This window comes from Dryobates pubescens, chromosome 5 (genome assembly GCF_014839835.1).
Source record: "Dryobates pubescens isolate bDryPub1 chromosome 5, bDryPub1.pri, whole genome shotgun sequence".
Classification (NCBI taxonomy): Eukaryota; Metazoa; Chordata; class Aves; order Piciformes; family Picidae; genus Dryobates; species Dryobates pubescens.
Window position 1 is genome coordinate 28,908,130 of NC_071616.1, and position 14,218 is coordinate 28,922,347.

The window sequence follows — 14,218 nt, forward strand, 5'->3', positions numbered from 1 at the left end:
TTTAGTGAAGAATTTTTTTCTTAATATCCAAACTGAACCTCTCCTGGCACAACCTGAGACCATTTCCTCTTGTCCTCCTATCACCTGTTATTTGGGGTAAGAGACCAATCCTGATCTTGCTACAACCTCTTTTCCAGTAGTTGTTGAGTGATAGTCTCCCCTCAGTCTCCTTTTGTCCAGACTAAACAACCAGAGTTACCTCATCTGATCCTCACTAGATTTGCTCTCTAGACCCTTCAACCAGCTTCATTGCCCTTCTTTGGACACAGTCCAGCACCTCAATGTCCTTCTTGTAGAGGGGGGGCCAAAACTGAACACAGTATTTAAGGTGCAGCCCCACCAGTGACAAGTTCTGGCGGAAAATCACTTCCAAACTCCTGCTGGCCGCACTGTTTCTTCTACATGCCAGGGTGCTGTTGACCTTCTTGAACATCTAGGCGCAGTGCTGGCTGTTGATCAACACCCCAAGGTCCTTTTCCACCAGACAGCTTTCCAGCCATATAAATATTTAACTTCTTAAACTACTGACTAAAAGATTTTGAGCCAAAACGTTATAAGCAGGGTGCTCTTAGACTGGCATGACAGTAAAAAAAGCAGACCTCATAAAATATTCGTCAGTGGATTGCATATGCTTTGCTTTGGACAGTTATAAACACGACACAGACCAGGTCTAATTTTCAGGCTTGTGTACTAGGGTCAGGCCTGGAAAGATATAAGCAATTTTGCAGTGATGTCAAAATCTTTGCATGAAGCAACCACCATGTTCTTAGAAGAGCAGGATACATGCAAGTAACTGGGCTAGCAGGAGGAGAAAATTTATAGCACAAGCAAGCCAAGGACAGAGAAGGCAGTTAGTGCAAGGCAAGCAATAAATAATAACTGCCATCAGATACAGAGGAGAGGAAGAACTGAGATGGATGAGCAGAAATACTTATGAAAACCAGAAACAGTGTTGGGGTAGGGGATGGCCCACACTTCTGATTTGTAACATAGCTCTGGGAGCTGGTACAAGAAAAAAAAAACAAACAAGCAAGCAAACAATATACAAACAAAAGAACACCAAAACCCGCAACAACAAAAAATCACACACCTACAAAACCAAGCCAAAACAAACCAAACCAAAAACACTCAAAAAATTCCCCAAAACAAACCAATCACCAAACAAAAAGAAATCCACAAACCTACAGTGAGAGCCAAATCCCAAAGCAAAACGGTGAGGAGAGCCTAATTCTGCTTCCAGGTAGACAAAACAAAAATTCACAGCTTTTGGTGATGCAAAGTTCTAAGTCTTTATGAATGAGGAGAAATGAACCAATATGCTTGATAACGCTAACAAAACTAGCACCACTAACACAGCAAGTTTCCAACATACCTCTAAGAGCTGGCTCAGAGCAGCAATGGAACTCAGTTCACTGAAGTCCATAAGAGATGTGGCCAAGGTCCGTAAAAAACTTCCATCTGAAATTTGAATGACATTTTTTGCACTGGAGTCCTACAAAGGGAGCTGAGAGGGTCAGAAATGCTTTCAGGTACTGCATATTACCTTTAATATTGCTCTGGAACAGCTGGGGGAAGATGCCATTGGGAGCCAGCTGATGGAACACACAACGGAGGAACTGCTTGGCCACACCTGCAGCATTTCCAGGGATCATCATGCTGAAATGAAAGGAAGGAAAACAAAGAGGAATGAAATTGCACAGCAAGTGAAACATGTCTTAAAGCTAACTACATGGAGAAAATAAAGATCCTGTTCTTTTTAATTATGGAAATGTTCAGTTGTGAGTGTGCCAGTCAAAAGCAAAACTATCCGAATTCCAAAAACAGTTTGACATGTTGATTTTAGCACCTCAGCTTGACTATGCAGAGCTGAAAAAACTAAGTGCACATACTGAAAGTATTTAAATCTCAATAAATAGTTGCATTTTTCCTGATTCTCCACATACTTTTATTTGTGAGTCATCCAAGTTTGAAATTTAATCCTGTTCTCACCTTGTGTGTATCAGTGATACAGAATGTGGTTCTTGGCTTTACCATAAAACACAAACAAGTAAACACTCACAATTATAATACTAATTTGCTTTTTGCAGTTTCCTTCAAGAGATGAAGTACTTCCTAATCTACTCATATAATTAATGGTTTGATTTTAAAAGCTAAAGTATTACCTATTTACTCACAAACCACACATCTTAACATGTTTTACATCCTCTCAAAATGAATTTATCCCATTCAACACCTGATTTACATAATGAGATATCACTGCCAAGGGTTCTCCATGGCCAAGGACGATTCACTTGATTGAATGTATGAAGGCAGTTTATGAAGAGAATTACTGAACACAGAACAAGCTAGAAAAAGATAAATTGTGGTAACCAGTAGGAATCTTTCAATTATGTCTTAGAGTGAGTTTTTTCAAGTTAGATGTATATGAATCCATATTCAGAACACATATTTGAAGTGGAAGAGGACAAGTTTTTCCTCTAACTCACAAACCTTAAATAAATGTTTAACAAATTAAATGTAGTTGGTTTCCAGGCCAAGAAAGGTATTGCTCTAGATTGTTTCATTTTGGCTAATGTATCCTTTGCCACCATACCTTTCTGCTTGATTAGAAAAACTCGTACTTGATGCCAACCTGCAAGAAAAATGGGGGAAAAAAAGTGAAGCTCATATGCTTTTCCCAGGTTTCATTTTTAAGTAAGCCAATAAAGTATAATTTTTTTAAAATAATAAACATGAATTAAGAGAATGTGTATAATGTCACCAGAGAGGTCTTCTGAAGACCACATAAATTCAGTCAAACAATGTTTGCACAACTTATAAACTCTATTCAGCCTTGCAATTTCACAAATACTTAAGAGCTCTAAAGACAAGTCTACTTGCCTTCCTCTATGAGCATGAAGATGACCCAGTAAAGCTACTGCCTTACATGCACATGATGGATAATTACTATGCTAGAAGGATTTGGAGGGAAAAAAATTTGCCTACTGGCTGAATTGCTTCTGATTAACACAGCAAGATAGACTAAACCAAATTTCTCCACTTGGCAGTCTGAAGTGAGGGTTTTAGTTCCAGAATTTGGCACCTAAAGAACTGGCCTAATTTCAGAAACACTAAGTACCTGTAAGCTCTCACAAAGTCAGACGAGAAATACTGGGTACTCAAAAATCAGGTCATTTATTTTAGTAACTAAATGTAGACATGAAATTCAAATTTGGCCATTCAGTAGTGAAAACACTGAAAACAATCTTAAAGTAAAATCATACCCTTTAATATCCAGAATATGTAAACAAATAGAATCAGGACTTATGTTATCAAAGCAACACACCTCTGATACCAAAAGCTACTAAATACACATCCTAAAGATGCACACTGGAAGCATTTCTTACATCCAAAATACCAAGCAATTTTTACTTCTGCCATGCATCAGTATTTCAGCTGGTACAAGCTGATATGTCTACATGGAAAGCTCACAGACCTACACTAATTTACATCTGGTGATGATCCAGCTTTCAATATTTACTTCGATTCACGACAATTTTAGGCTGGTTTTAGCTGTTTCTCAATCCTCTGTCAGTCTCTGCTTGGAAAACAGCTTCTTCTCTAGCCAGCACTGCAAAATCCAAAAAGGACCCTGAGGCAGCTCAGTTGAATGCAGCAGTGTAAAACAAAATGGATGGTCCCTTTCACTAATGGTGCATGACAAGTTGGGAATACAACACACTTAACGGTGCTGTAATCTCAGGCTGGATGGTGCAGGGGACTGAAAATTGTAGTTGTCAGAGATGACAGCCTGTAACAACAACACAGGACATTTACCAGGAATACCCCATGCTGCATGCCATCTGCTGCCTTAAAACAATCAGCTGTCTCACTCCAAACAGACCGTATTGCTTCCTCACAGAAAAAGGTAGCCCCCTTGGCCTTCATCCCCTGTTAATTTACCTTCCAAATTATTTATTCTCTGTTGCTCTAGTACTGATGTATTTACAAGAATCAGACAGAATTTGTCTAGGTTAGAAACTTTGCCTCCATCAGAGGCATTAGCATTGACAGCAGGGAACTCTAGCCTTGCAATTAATAGAGGACTTGAATAGCTGCTGTGTTTAAATTGAAATGGGAGGTAGAGGGGAAGCAGGGTTCTGAAGAGCTGTGCCCTTGCAGAAATCACAGTCAAGTAATTTTAACTTCAGTCACTGAAAAGAACATGGGAAAGGAAAACCCTGCATCATTTCTGCATTTCTAGTACTGCTCAGAAGTTTATTCTGAAACAGCCATCCCACCTCTTAGGCAGGAAGTTGTAGAAGTGGTCGAGACAGCATGGACAAGTAATAAAATAGTTACGGTTTACTTCAGTTACCCCAAACACATGGGTAAAAGTCAAAAGAGAAAAGTAACAAACATCAAATGTTTAAGACCTTAGCAGAGACTCAAGAGCTTCAGGTATGCTAATGAAAGGTCATGCCTAAGAGTCAACAGTCCTCCAGGAGCAGCAAGGTTCAGAAAAGCTGACTGCATTTGCACATAACCTCTAAAGCAGGAAACACATAAAAGTGAAAAATTCTGTCAAAGCACCCAAAAAGGGTAGCCAGGATAATTCAGTCTTTGTAAGAAGCACAGAAGCTGTCCAAGAACATTATACTGGAAGCACAGGGACAAGGTACCTCCACTGGTTAAGAAAAGATTTCAAGAGAGCAAAAGAAAGGGAAGGTGAGGGAAATCATCAGAAGAAAAAAGGAGGTTTCTTTCAAACAGCTGAAGTCATGTCTCAAATGAAAGCAGGAAAAAGCATAAATTCTAAAAACCCCAGCACAAAAAACAGAAGGTGGTAGGCAAAAAGCAGTTCTAGGAGCAACTGGCAGAACAAATGAAAACTAACAGCAAATTTTTCTTCAAATAAAATAAGATCAAGAAGTGCACCACAGAGTATGCTGCATCGATTGCTGTTCAGGTTACAAAGAGGGCACTCAAGGAAGATAACACTACTGGAGAAAAACTTCATTCTTTACATCACTGCTTACAGTGGGACAAGCTAGGGAGATTCCCATGCTGGATCCTCCCTTTAGGGGTAAGAGGACATCAAAAGATGCCACTCAAAATCAAAGTGGCAGTAGAAAAAGTTACACAAGAAACTGGTAAAATGGTCAGTAACTAAGAAGCAGGCGCAGCTAGATGTTATTCACTTGTGACTTCTAAAATGCATAACTTCATCATTAAGTAGCTTATGTAAACCCAACTCCAGACACAACACTCTTTCAATCACAAGGACAAGAAGTCCTATATTTACCTTCCTACAGACTGCATGATGTCCAGCAGCAGAGGAGCCGCCAAATCTGGACTAAGGTGAATGAAGGTTGAGAGCACAACTATGGCCAGGCCTAGTGTTTCTTCATCATATTCTTCAAGAATAGCCCCACAGTCATGGCACCTGCAAAGAAAAGTTTTAAAAACTAACATTAACAAATTTTAAACAAAGCATTACTATACCTAAGTGTCTAGTTATGTCTTTTTAAAGTACTATTATTTCATACACTCTATTTGAAATTTATTTAGACAATGCAATGATGATCTTTTACAGAATTAATAACGGTCCGTGGTTTTCAAACATTAATAAAGCTTCTCACTAGCTGCACTGTTTCTTCACTGACAAATGAAAGAGGACCACAGGGCAGGCCTTGATTTGGGTCCTTCATTGGCAATTGTAAGCCAGTTCCTTCACTGTACCGGACTGCTTCAGTCTGCATTATCCAAGATAAATTTGCAGCAGTGAAGAACAGCCCACAGCAACGTGAACACCAGCTGGTTTGTGTAATTTGGGCCAAGGCAAGGACTCAAGTTCCTGGCACTCTTCTGTTTAGCAGCATAGACACAAACACTGACACTCATAGATGATTTTAAAGAGGTGGAACGATTTCATATTGTCCTTCCTGCCAGTCATGAATTATGAGTAACAATTAGGATACAATGATCTGATTGGTTCCCACAGCAGTTATAGCTAATAAAAAAGAAATGAAAGGACCTCTCAGGGGCACAGAACTTTAGATTTCAGAGAAGTGTCCTCTCCCAGGACTGATTTGCCAGAGGGTCACTTATACTTCCTGAAATGCTCAAAGACAACTGACAAAGTTCTGAAAGGGCTCCATCATTTCTAATTATTAAAGGGACGTCAGATTTAGGAGAGAAGAGACAGGCTGCCACAAGCTGCAAGAAAGGCACATCCATGTGGGAAACTGGCTTATCTCAGCCTAGTAGGAAGGCTTGCTTAATTTGATCAATCAGTTGTTGATGATTCAAATAGATTGTGATATTTTAACTTAATGGGCTTGTACAAGTGATTTTCTTACCCTTGTTACTGAACAGAAAGAAAATTCGCTGATAAAGTAATGAAAGTCAAGTTCAGTTGCTCTGTACGTTAATAGGTGGTGCTAGAGCTTTGGTGAAGTGGCCAAAGGAAGTGCCAAAGATAAGCCTAACTCTTGGGATGCTTCACTTTGTCACACAATAAAGTCCACTTCCAGTCACAGCCTGTATAATGGCTGTATTTCTCCAACAATCATCCTGGCATGTCTATCTGCTAGACTGAGCAAGAAGTTATGGTTCCTCTTCCCAATTTTTGAACAAATCAATGCATGGCTCATTACTGACTGCTCTATTTCTACATAGACATAGGCTTTTTTAACATTTCCTTTAGAGACATTTTAGCCAACCAATTAAGGTTTGCAAAAGTTTTCAGGATCAGTGAATACCAGCATTAAAAGTGCTATGTACACGTGATTACACCCCAACAGTTACCTATTTCAACAGAAATCCAAAAGAATTTTTTAAAAGAGGTTTGTTTGTTTTTTCCCATAAGACAAAAGTGGTTTCTTATGGGATCACAAGAACCCTTCATTTAAAATAGAATGAAAGTGCCCTCCACACACAAACACTAGCCTGACTCATCATTTCGCCTGTGCAAACTCAAACAGGTCCTACTGCACTAAAAGCACCTTCTGCTGGCAGTGGGGTAAAAAAAAAAAAAAAAACAAATAAAAAATTAAAACACTGAGCACAGAGATTAATAATAGAATGTACTTTATAGTTCCATAAAGTGTATCTATATTTTACTTGACCCATTTGAAGTTCAAACAGTTCTTTGAAAGAAACAGAAAAAGAACTTACTTGTCAGTCATCATAACGGGCTGGTCATCAGCAAATTCTTCTGGTGCAGGTACAAACATACTGACTATACTGGGTGCTGACAGCAAGCTGGATTTTGTGGCACCTTAAGGCAATTGGACAAAAATCATAATTAAAACAAACAAAACCAAATAAAAGTGAAAGAAAATCACTACATAGAAATGCAAACTGCTCAAAGAGCAGAATTCTAAAGAAGAGTCATAATGGCTTTACTGTGCATAGAAATAAGATATAAAGTATGTCTACAAAAGGATACATAGCACATTCCTTGCTTTTGCCAGATTTTTCCAATAACAAGAATTATCAATTAAAAACAAAACAAAAAAATTCTTGGAAAAGAGAAAGTAAAGAACAAAGATCCCAGGAAGAAAGAACTTATATCTAATCATTTTTTAGGGAGAAAGGATGATTCTACAGTCACTACGAGACTGGATACCAAAAGATTTGCAATCTTTCCCTGTATTTCTGGGGAATTACCTTTCCATAGCTCTTGGTGACATGAAGAAGGAAGAAAGTTCATATGTCTCAATAAAAGGTCATCAATCTATAGCCTCTCTAATGAGGCAATGGAAAGAAATTAGGAAATAATGGATAAGAAGTTTAGAAACTGACAGCATTGGAGGGGTGATGGTTAGAAATGTCTTCACAAGCATCTTTATCCTTTGAAGCTCAGTTGTTCCATTAGGGGCATAGCCACTTTGACCATATAGGGTTGCCTTTGCCTTTGGCATTTTTTTCTGCACTTAATTTCTGTCAGACACTTTTTTTTATGGGAAAAGTTATGTATGGCTGAAGATTCAAACTCTTGGCTTCTCTGAGTTCTGCTTTCCAGAATTACAGCAGGAGAGCAGATAACATCTCCAATATGGTGGTTCTCCTCCCTCAGACCCTTAGTTTTCATTAAGTAGACAACAGCATTTGCAGAAAATGCATACAGAGGAGGCAACTATCCAGCTAGTCTGGTTGCTAAGAAAACTTCAGTATGAATAATCTGACTCGTTCCTGAGCCATGAGAAACTTAGATCAAAGCTACTCTGATGTATGAGTTAAGTCATTTGTCTGAGGTGTCTTGTTGATGATCATTTAAATATTGTTATCAGTTTCATCCTCCAGGTCTCTAAGACATTTAATTCTTGAAGAAAAGCAGCTCTTTTGGTTGCCACATGTTGCTGACATGACAGTGGCAGCATTACTCTTGTTCCCACACAGCTGAGCTTCAATAGCAAATCCAGGAAGCAAAGCTGGTAGACATCATCATCACGTATGTAAGCTGTCCCCAAGGGCATCTCATTCTACAAAAAGCTCATTTTGTGAACCAATTTTTAGGAGACCACTAACACCCTTTTGATGATAATGGATCACTTAGTCTGTGGTTGAACTCGCAACTTTATTGCTGCTTTCTTCAATAGGAAGTTTTGGATAGAATTTCTGATTAAATAAGCCAAATTACTGCATGAAAAGCAAATTCAGTATCAGCACTCAGGCAAAGTAATCTAAGAAGCTCCCACAATTTCTGAACTCAAAATATGTGGGGAGATGAGGGTTTTTTCACAATAATAAGACAAATTTTAAACAACAATTGTACTAAGAATAGAAGGAAATATTTCTTTTACATACAGAGTACAGTCTTCATAAGTGTGCAGACACTCCAGGAAGTCCATAATACTCTTCAATAACACAGGGCACCATTCAGAATGCAAGCCATAGTAGTAGATTTTCAGAGATTTCTAGATAGTTCCCCTGCCCATTCCTCCACTCCAAATGAATTAAGATGCCTGTACCATGACTTTGGATGCTTCATTGTCATGCTCTCTAGATGACTGTAGCACCAAATGCTAAAAGCTGTCATATTGCAGGTTACAATGTTGGAATAAGACTCAAAATAAAAATGTCCTCCCTCACACACCAAACAGTAGGAAAACAATGTGATTTAGATAAAAACATAGGTCACTGCCCTATTGCAAGGCTGTAAGAATATCTGGATATCTTTTGGCTGTGAAGGAGCAGAGCTCATAAAGAAACGAGATTCAACCACATTGTGCATACAGTCTTTGATGTCGAGGTTGACAGTTGAAACAAGCAATAGCAAAAAGGCAGTACTTCTTAATGGTTGTCAGTGTCATGAAATAAATGTCTTGCCTAATAATTTTTGATAGCTTACATTTTGCAGGACAGTTCAGGGCTTTAAGACAGCTGAATGGAATGCAAAATTTAGCACAAAAAACCCAAACAAACCCAAAACACCAAAAAAAACCCAAAAAACATCCTGGCAGTCTTAGCAGAGAGATCTGGTCAAATGGACACTGAACTAACCTCTGATTCTTAGTGGTGGTCCCTCCAAATCAGGGTTTAGGCAAACAGGGACATTGCACAGTCGCTTTCCATGCTGTACCTGCTCTGTGAATAAATACAGAACTTCAGTCTCTGGAACTATGAATCCAGCATCTATCAACAGCTCACAGCTTAAACAGTTATAACAAGAGAAGGACAAATACAAAAGCTTCTGAAAGGGGGAGGGGGGGAAAGGTAATTTATTTTTATAGCATAGCAAGGGAGGGAGGGGAAAAGAAAGATGAAAAAAAAAGCCCACAAAGGAAAAAGGAAAAAGTTAACCTAACAGCAGAGAAGGCATTTTAGAAAAGTGAGTGTCATTAAACAAGAAAGGAAGTGCTAGCTGTAAAGATTCAACAAGATATGGAATCTATGAGTCACAAAAAGAAGAAGACAGTCTTTAGAAATAGCAAGAGACTAGAAGTCAGATATAGTTTGTGCTGATGGAGGCTAGACACAAAATGATTTTATTTTACAGATAGATAGCTTGGGAGAAGACCAGTTTGAAATAAGAAATAAAAGAGACAGGTACCTACTAATGTAAAAAAAAAAAAAATCAAATCAAAAAAGGCATGCATAAACCAAGCACACATCATATATTTATGTGGAGCAACAATAATTCCTATTTCTTATACCCAAGTATAACCAGTCTTAACATCATGGTGTGACATTGAAATGACCAATGGTCACACTGAACATTCATCCTGAAAAAAAGAACCTTGTTTTCTGTCCAAATAATAATTGTCCTTCTAAGCTAGTGGTTGAAAAAGAGACTGAAGGATGTAAAGCTTTCTGTGAAAGAATATCTTACTTTGTATCTCCATTCTTGGAGGCCTTTAGCTGCATGAATGTTGGTGCAAAAACTCAGAAGTTCTGGAGAAAATTAGCGTACTTGGAACACAATTAATGAGACAAAGTTCCCAAGTGATTTTGAGTACTGACTTTTTCCCCCTTGAATACAGGCTAACTACTTCTTGCAGAATGAAAGCAGTAACCTTTTAATCTCTAAACTCCTGCCTGAGAAACTAAGTGATACCAGCTAAGTCTCTTCAATAAATAAACTTACCTGCTGAAAGGAAAAAACCCTCCACGTTGTTACTGACAAATTCTGACCTTTATGATTGAAAGATCTTATGATGAGCATACTATGCAGCAGAAAGGATAATCCTGAACTACATACTATACCTTTGGCCATTCTTTAGCTACATGATTTAGTTTGAAGGAACTCAATGCTGAAGAATGAATTAAGTGAAAATTTTAACTCATCTGTCCAGAAGTGGTGGCAAAACATTCATTCAGCATGATAAGTTCCACATAACATTTTATGCATTCCTTTCCTTGGACACATCTGGATCTCCTGATAAATTCCTGAGAAGTATGATTCCAGAATGTCACTAAGATGGCAAATAAAATATCTAGCAGTTATGATAAACTGGAATTGTTTAGAGGACTTGATGATCTTCAATGTCTTTTCCAACCAAAATAATTCTCTGATTCTATGACATCTGCTATGTATTCAGCCATAACAGAAAAGCTGAGTAATGAGGAAATTATGTGCTTAACTCAGTTTTCATTGCTTTGCATTCATTTTAAAGGGAGAAAAAACAGGTCAGAGAGCAGACAGAACCTTCCAATGTTCAGCATGAGCTGTACAAACTTCTCTAAAGAAAATAAAACTGGTTTGCATAAGGGACAGCCCCTTGGTATATTAACACCATTGTAAATATACAGGCAAATAAATGATTCCATGCATCAGGGATGAAATCCTATGCCTAATGATATCAACACTGATAATTCTATTTCATTCAATGAGGCCAGGAAAAAATCCAAGTAACATGCAACACTGTAGGGACACTACTGTACCAGAGGGGCTACCTCCTAAAATATGTAACTATTCCTATTCATATCAAGTGAGAATCTGTTACTCACTACGAAGTTTCACTTTAGACTTGAGAGTGATTACTCCTCTGCAATGGTAGAATAGAAATACTCACTTTTAAAAATATATTGATACAGAAAGTAATTGGCTTAGGAAATAGAAATAAAGAACAATAAATGCAGCTCACCAGTATCCCAAGTGCTGATATTGTGGGGAGCACTAGACTGGTGTTCCAGCTGCCTCTTCATTAGCTGGTTCATTGTCAGAGCTCCCAAAGAGCCTCTTTTCATTTGTCTCAACTGAGCTGCAAGTCAGAAATGCAAAAGGATTTCAGGGGCTCAGACAACAGGTAAAACTACTTTTATGTCCTCATCTTACAAGCCAGCATGAGATAAATACTGAAAGGACAATAACCACTTGCTCTAAGGATCTTGCTCAAGTCAATATTGTACTTTTCACCCAACTACACAGGGTACAATTCTGGCCTCAATGACATCAGTCACAAGTAACTTGAATTCAGGGTGTCATCCACTGAGCCAGCTGTCAATTCCTTTTTGCCTTCAAATATCACAAAAGGTCCTAAAAACACTTGGTATCTGTTAAGTCTCATACCACCTCAAAATTCCCAATCCGACAGGTGATAAATGCATTCTTGAATCTCACTTAGATACAATGTACTGAGGAAGGAAACGCAAGTCTCCTCCCAGCATAGTAGGAAGGACTGCCCTGTCCATGCTCCCCATAGGAAAACAAATTCAGTGACTAGGACTGCATGGCACTATCTCCCTTCATGGGTGACACAAAGCAGGCCTCCTAAATTCTCACCACTCAAATACAACACCTGCACATTCTTCCTAAATGTGAAGACAGTATGACAGCGAAGATGGGTCCTTTTTGTAACTTCACTGCTACTCTTCTTACATGGACCTATCAAGTAACAAGCAATTGATTTTTCCTCATCCAGGAAATGCTTCTTTAAATGGAATCCCCACAATTGTGGATTAAAGGAGGAAGAAATGGATCATATAAAACTCCTGATTTTCTTACTTTTTTCTCTCTTCATAAGAAAATTCAACTTGAACAAGCATAACAGCCTCTTTGACAGTTGAGCTTTGCAATTTATTTTTACCACTGAAAACAAAATCATTGTTCACAATGTGAAGACAGAGTTTTAACACCCTGCTTAAACAAGGCATGTGAGACTGTGGCATGCATTTCCATGCAGCAAAGCTTTTAAACTGTTTCCTTAGGTATATGTTTAAGTGCCTTCCTCAACAGGGCCTTAAAACAAGGGCAGCAAAGCATGATCTTCTCCTAAAGATTGTTTTCATCTGCAACTTCATTCAACATTGTTAAAGAACGCTAACACAATATCTGGCAGATCTGTACTAAAATTCCAAACAATACCCAACTAAGCTCTGAAAATAAACCCAGCATTTCACATTATGAACTGTGATGAAGTACAGTGGAATAAACCACAACTTTAAGAAAGCTCTGAGGGGTTGAGTGCCTTCTCCAAAACTCACTCTACTCAAGTTTCTATCTCAGAGTTTCAAATTCAGTGAAAGCAGATACAGGCCCTGAGTAATAAACACAGCAACTTCAATGGGAATCTGCACACTGACACTTTATTAGGTGAAATATTCCAAGCTTTCCCTTATAATAATCCTTTCAACATATCAGAGTGCATTTGAACTCTATTTTTGGTCCAAGTACAAACTTCTCCAGCATTGCTGCAAAGCAGTCCTTGTATAACTGAACTTCTGTAATTAAACTAGACCAAGAGACCATTCCATGTTTCACTTTTAAAAGTTATATTGCATCTGCCTTTCACAGCAAATTAGGAGAAAAATAGAATTTCCATCATTTCCAGGGCAAGGATTTTAAATAGATGCTCTATCACTTTATCAAGCATAAAATTTTCTGATGAAAGAACAGCAATTAACATTGGAACTGACAAGACTGCTTGGAATGCAGATGCTGTCAAAATACAGAAAATGATCTCTTTGAATTTTCTTAATAGCTTTTGCAATTGTAATTACAAAAATTTCATGCACATTTCACATAATCAGGCTATTGCTGGTGTGGAATTCCAGGGTTATTTACCTGATATCCCAAGGACAGCCATGACTCAAAAAATTGGTAAGTTAAGAAAAAAAAATTCTAAAAAGCCAGAAAACCCTGAGAGCTGTCAGCCTTTCAACACTGTTGGAGCCAGGCTGATTTCTGTCAACCAGCACATGACTTCATGTCTATGACTGACTAGAAGAAACCTAACAATCATAAGAAGATCAGTAACCTTCATATAGTAGCTGATGAATCTTTCATATGTTAGCTAGTGATCCAGTCAATCATCCCTCTGTTGCTGTGGAATTCTCTACTTAAGCAATCCCAAAGCAAAATATTCCTGTCACAGTTAGTGATGTATGACTTCTATAGCTAGGCATTGGGTGTACAAGTAATACTGTCTATTTGTCTTACATAAATGCCTTGTGCTCACAGTCCTGATCAGGGCTTATTATGCAAACCACTGCAAAGACATGTAGTAGAAGGTCAAAAAACTTTCAGACTAAAAGGACAAGGGATACAATACATGTCCCTTCTTGCAGTTGGAAACTGAGGTACCACAAAGTGGAAAGGAATATTTACAAGGGAATGTAGACTCAGTATATGTATACTATTCCTGATTTCATATATTGTAATTTACAGGAACACCTAGCACTCAGCAAAACCAGGAAGAGATAGGACCTAACAAGCACTTCTTTAGCTCCCTTAGTATGTGACATCTGTATCATTAGGAGGCAAAAAAAAATGTACTCTGACTACAAGATG

At 38.2% G+C, this 14,218-nt stretch overlaps 1 protein-coding gene across 2 annotated transcripts in view; it reads right to left on the bottom strand.

The window, feature by feature from the left end:
• Positions 1-14,218, bottom strand: part of UNC79 (unc-79 homolog, NALCN channel complex subunit) — a 108,592-nt gene that overhangs the window by 33,061 nt on the left and 61,313 nt on the right. For both annotated transcript variants that reach the window (XM_054161893.1, XM_054161892.1), the window contains 7 exons: positions 11,574-11,690; positions 9,490-9,573; positions 7,159-7,261; positions 5,285-5,425; positions 2,594-2,632; positions 1,544-1,656; positions 1,373-1,458 (listed from right to left, as the gene is read on the bottom strand). In XM_054161893.1, coding sequence (XP_054017868.1) covers positions 1,373-1,458; positions 1,544-1,656; positions 2,594-2,632; positions 5,285-5,425; positions 7,159-7,261; positions 9,490-9,573; positions 11,574-11,690 — 683 coding nt within the window. The remainder of the gene's footprint in view (positions 1-1,372; positions 1,459-1,543; positions 1,657-2,593; positions 2,633-5,284; positions 5,426-7,158; positions 7,262-9,489; positions 9,574-11,573; positions 11,691-14,218) is intronic.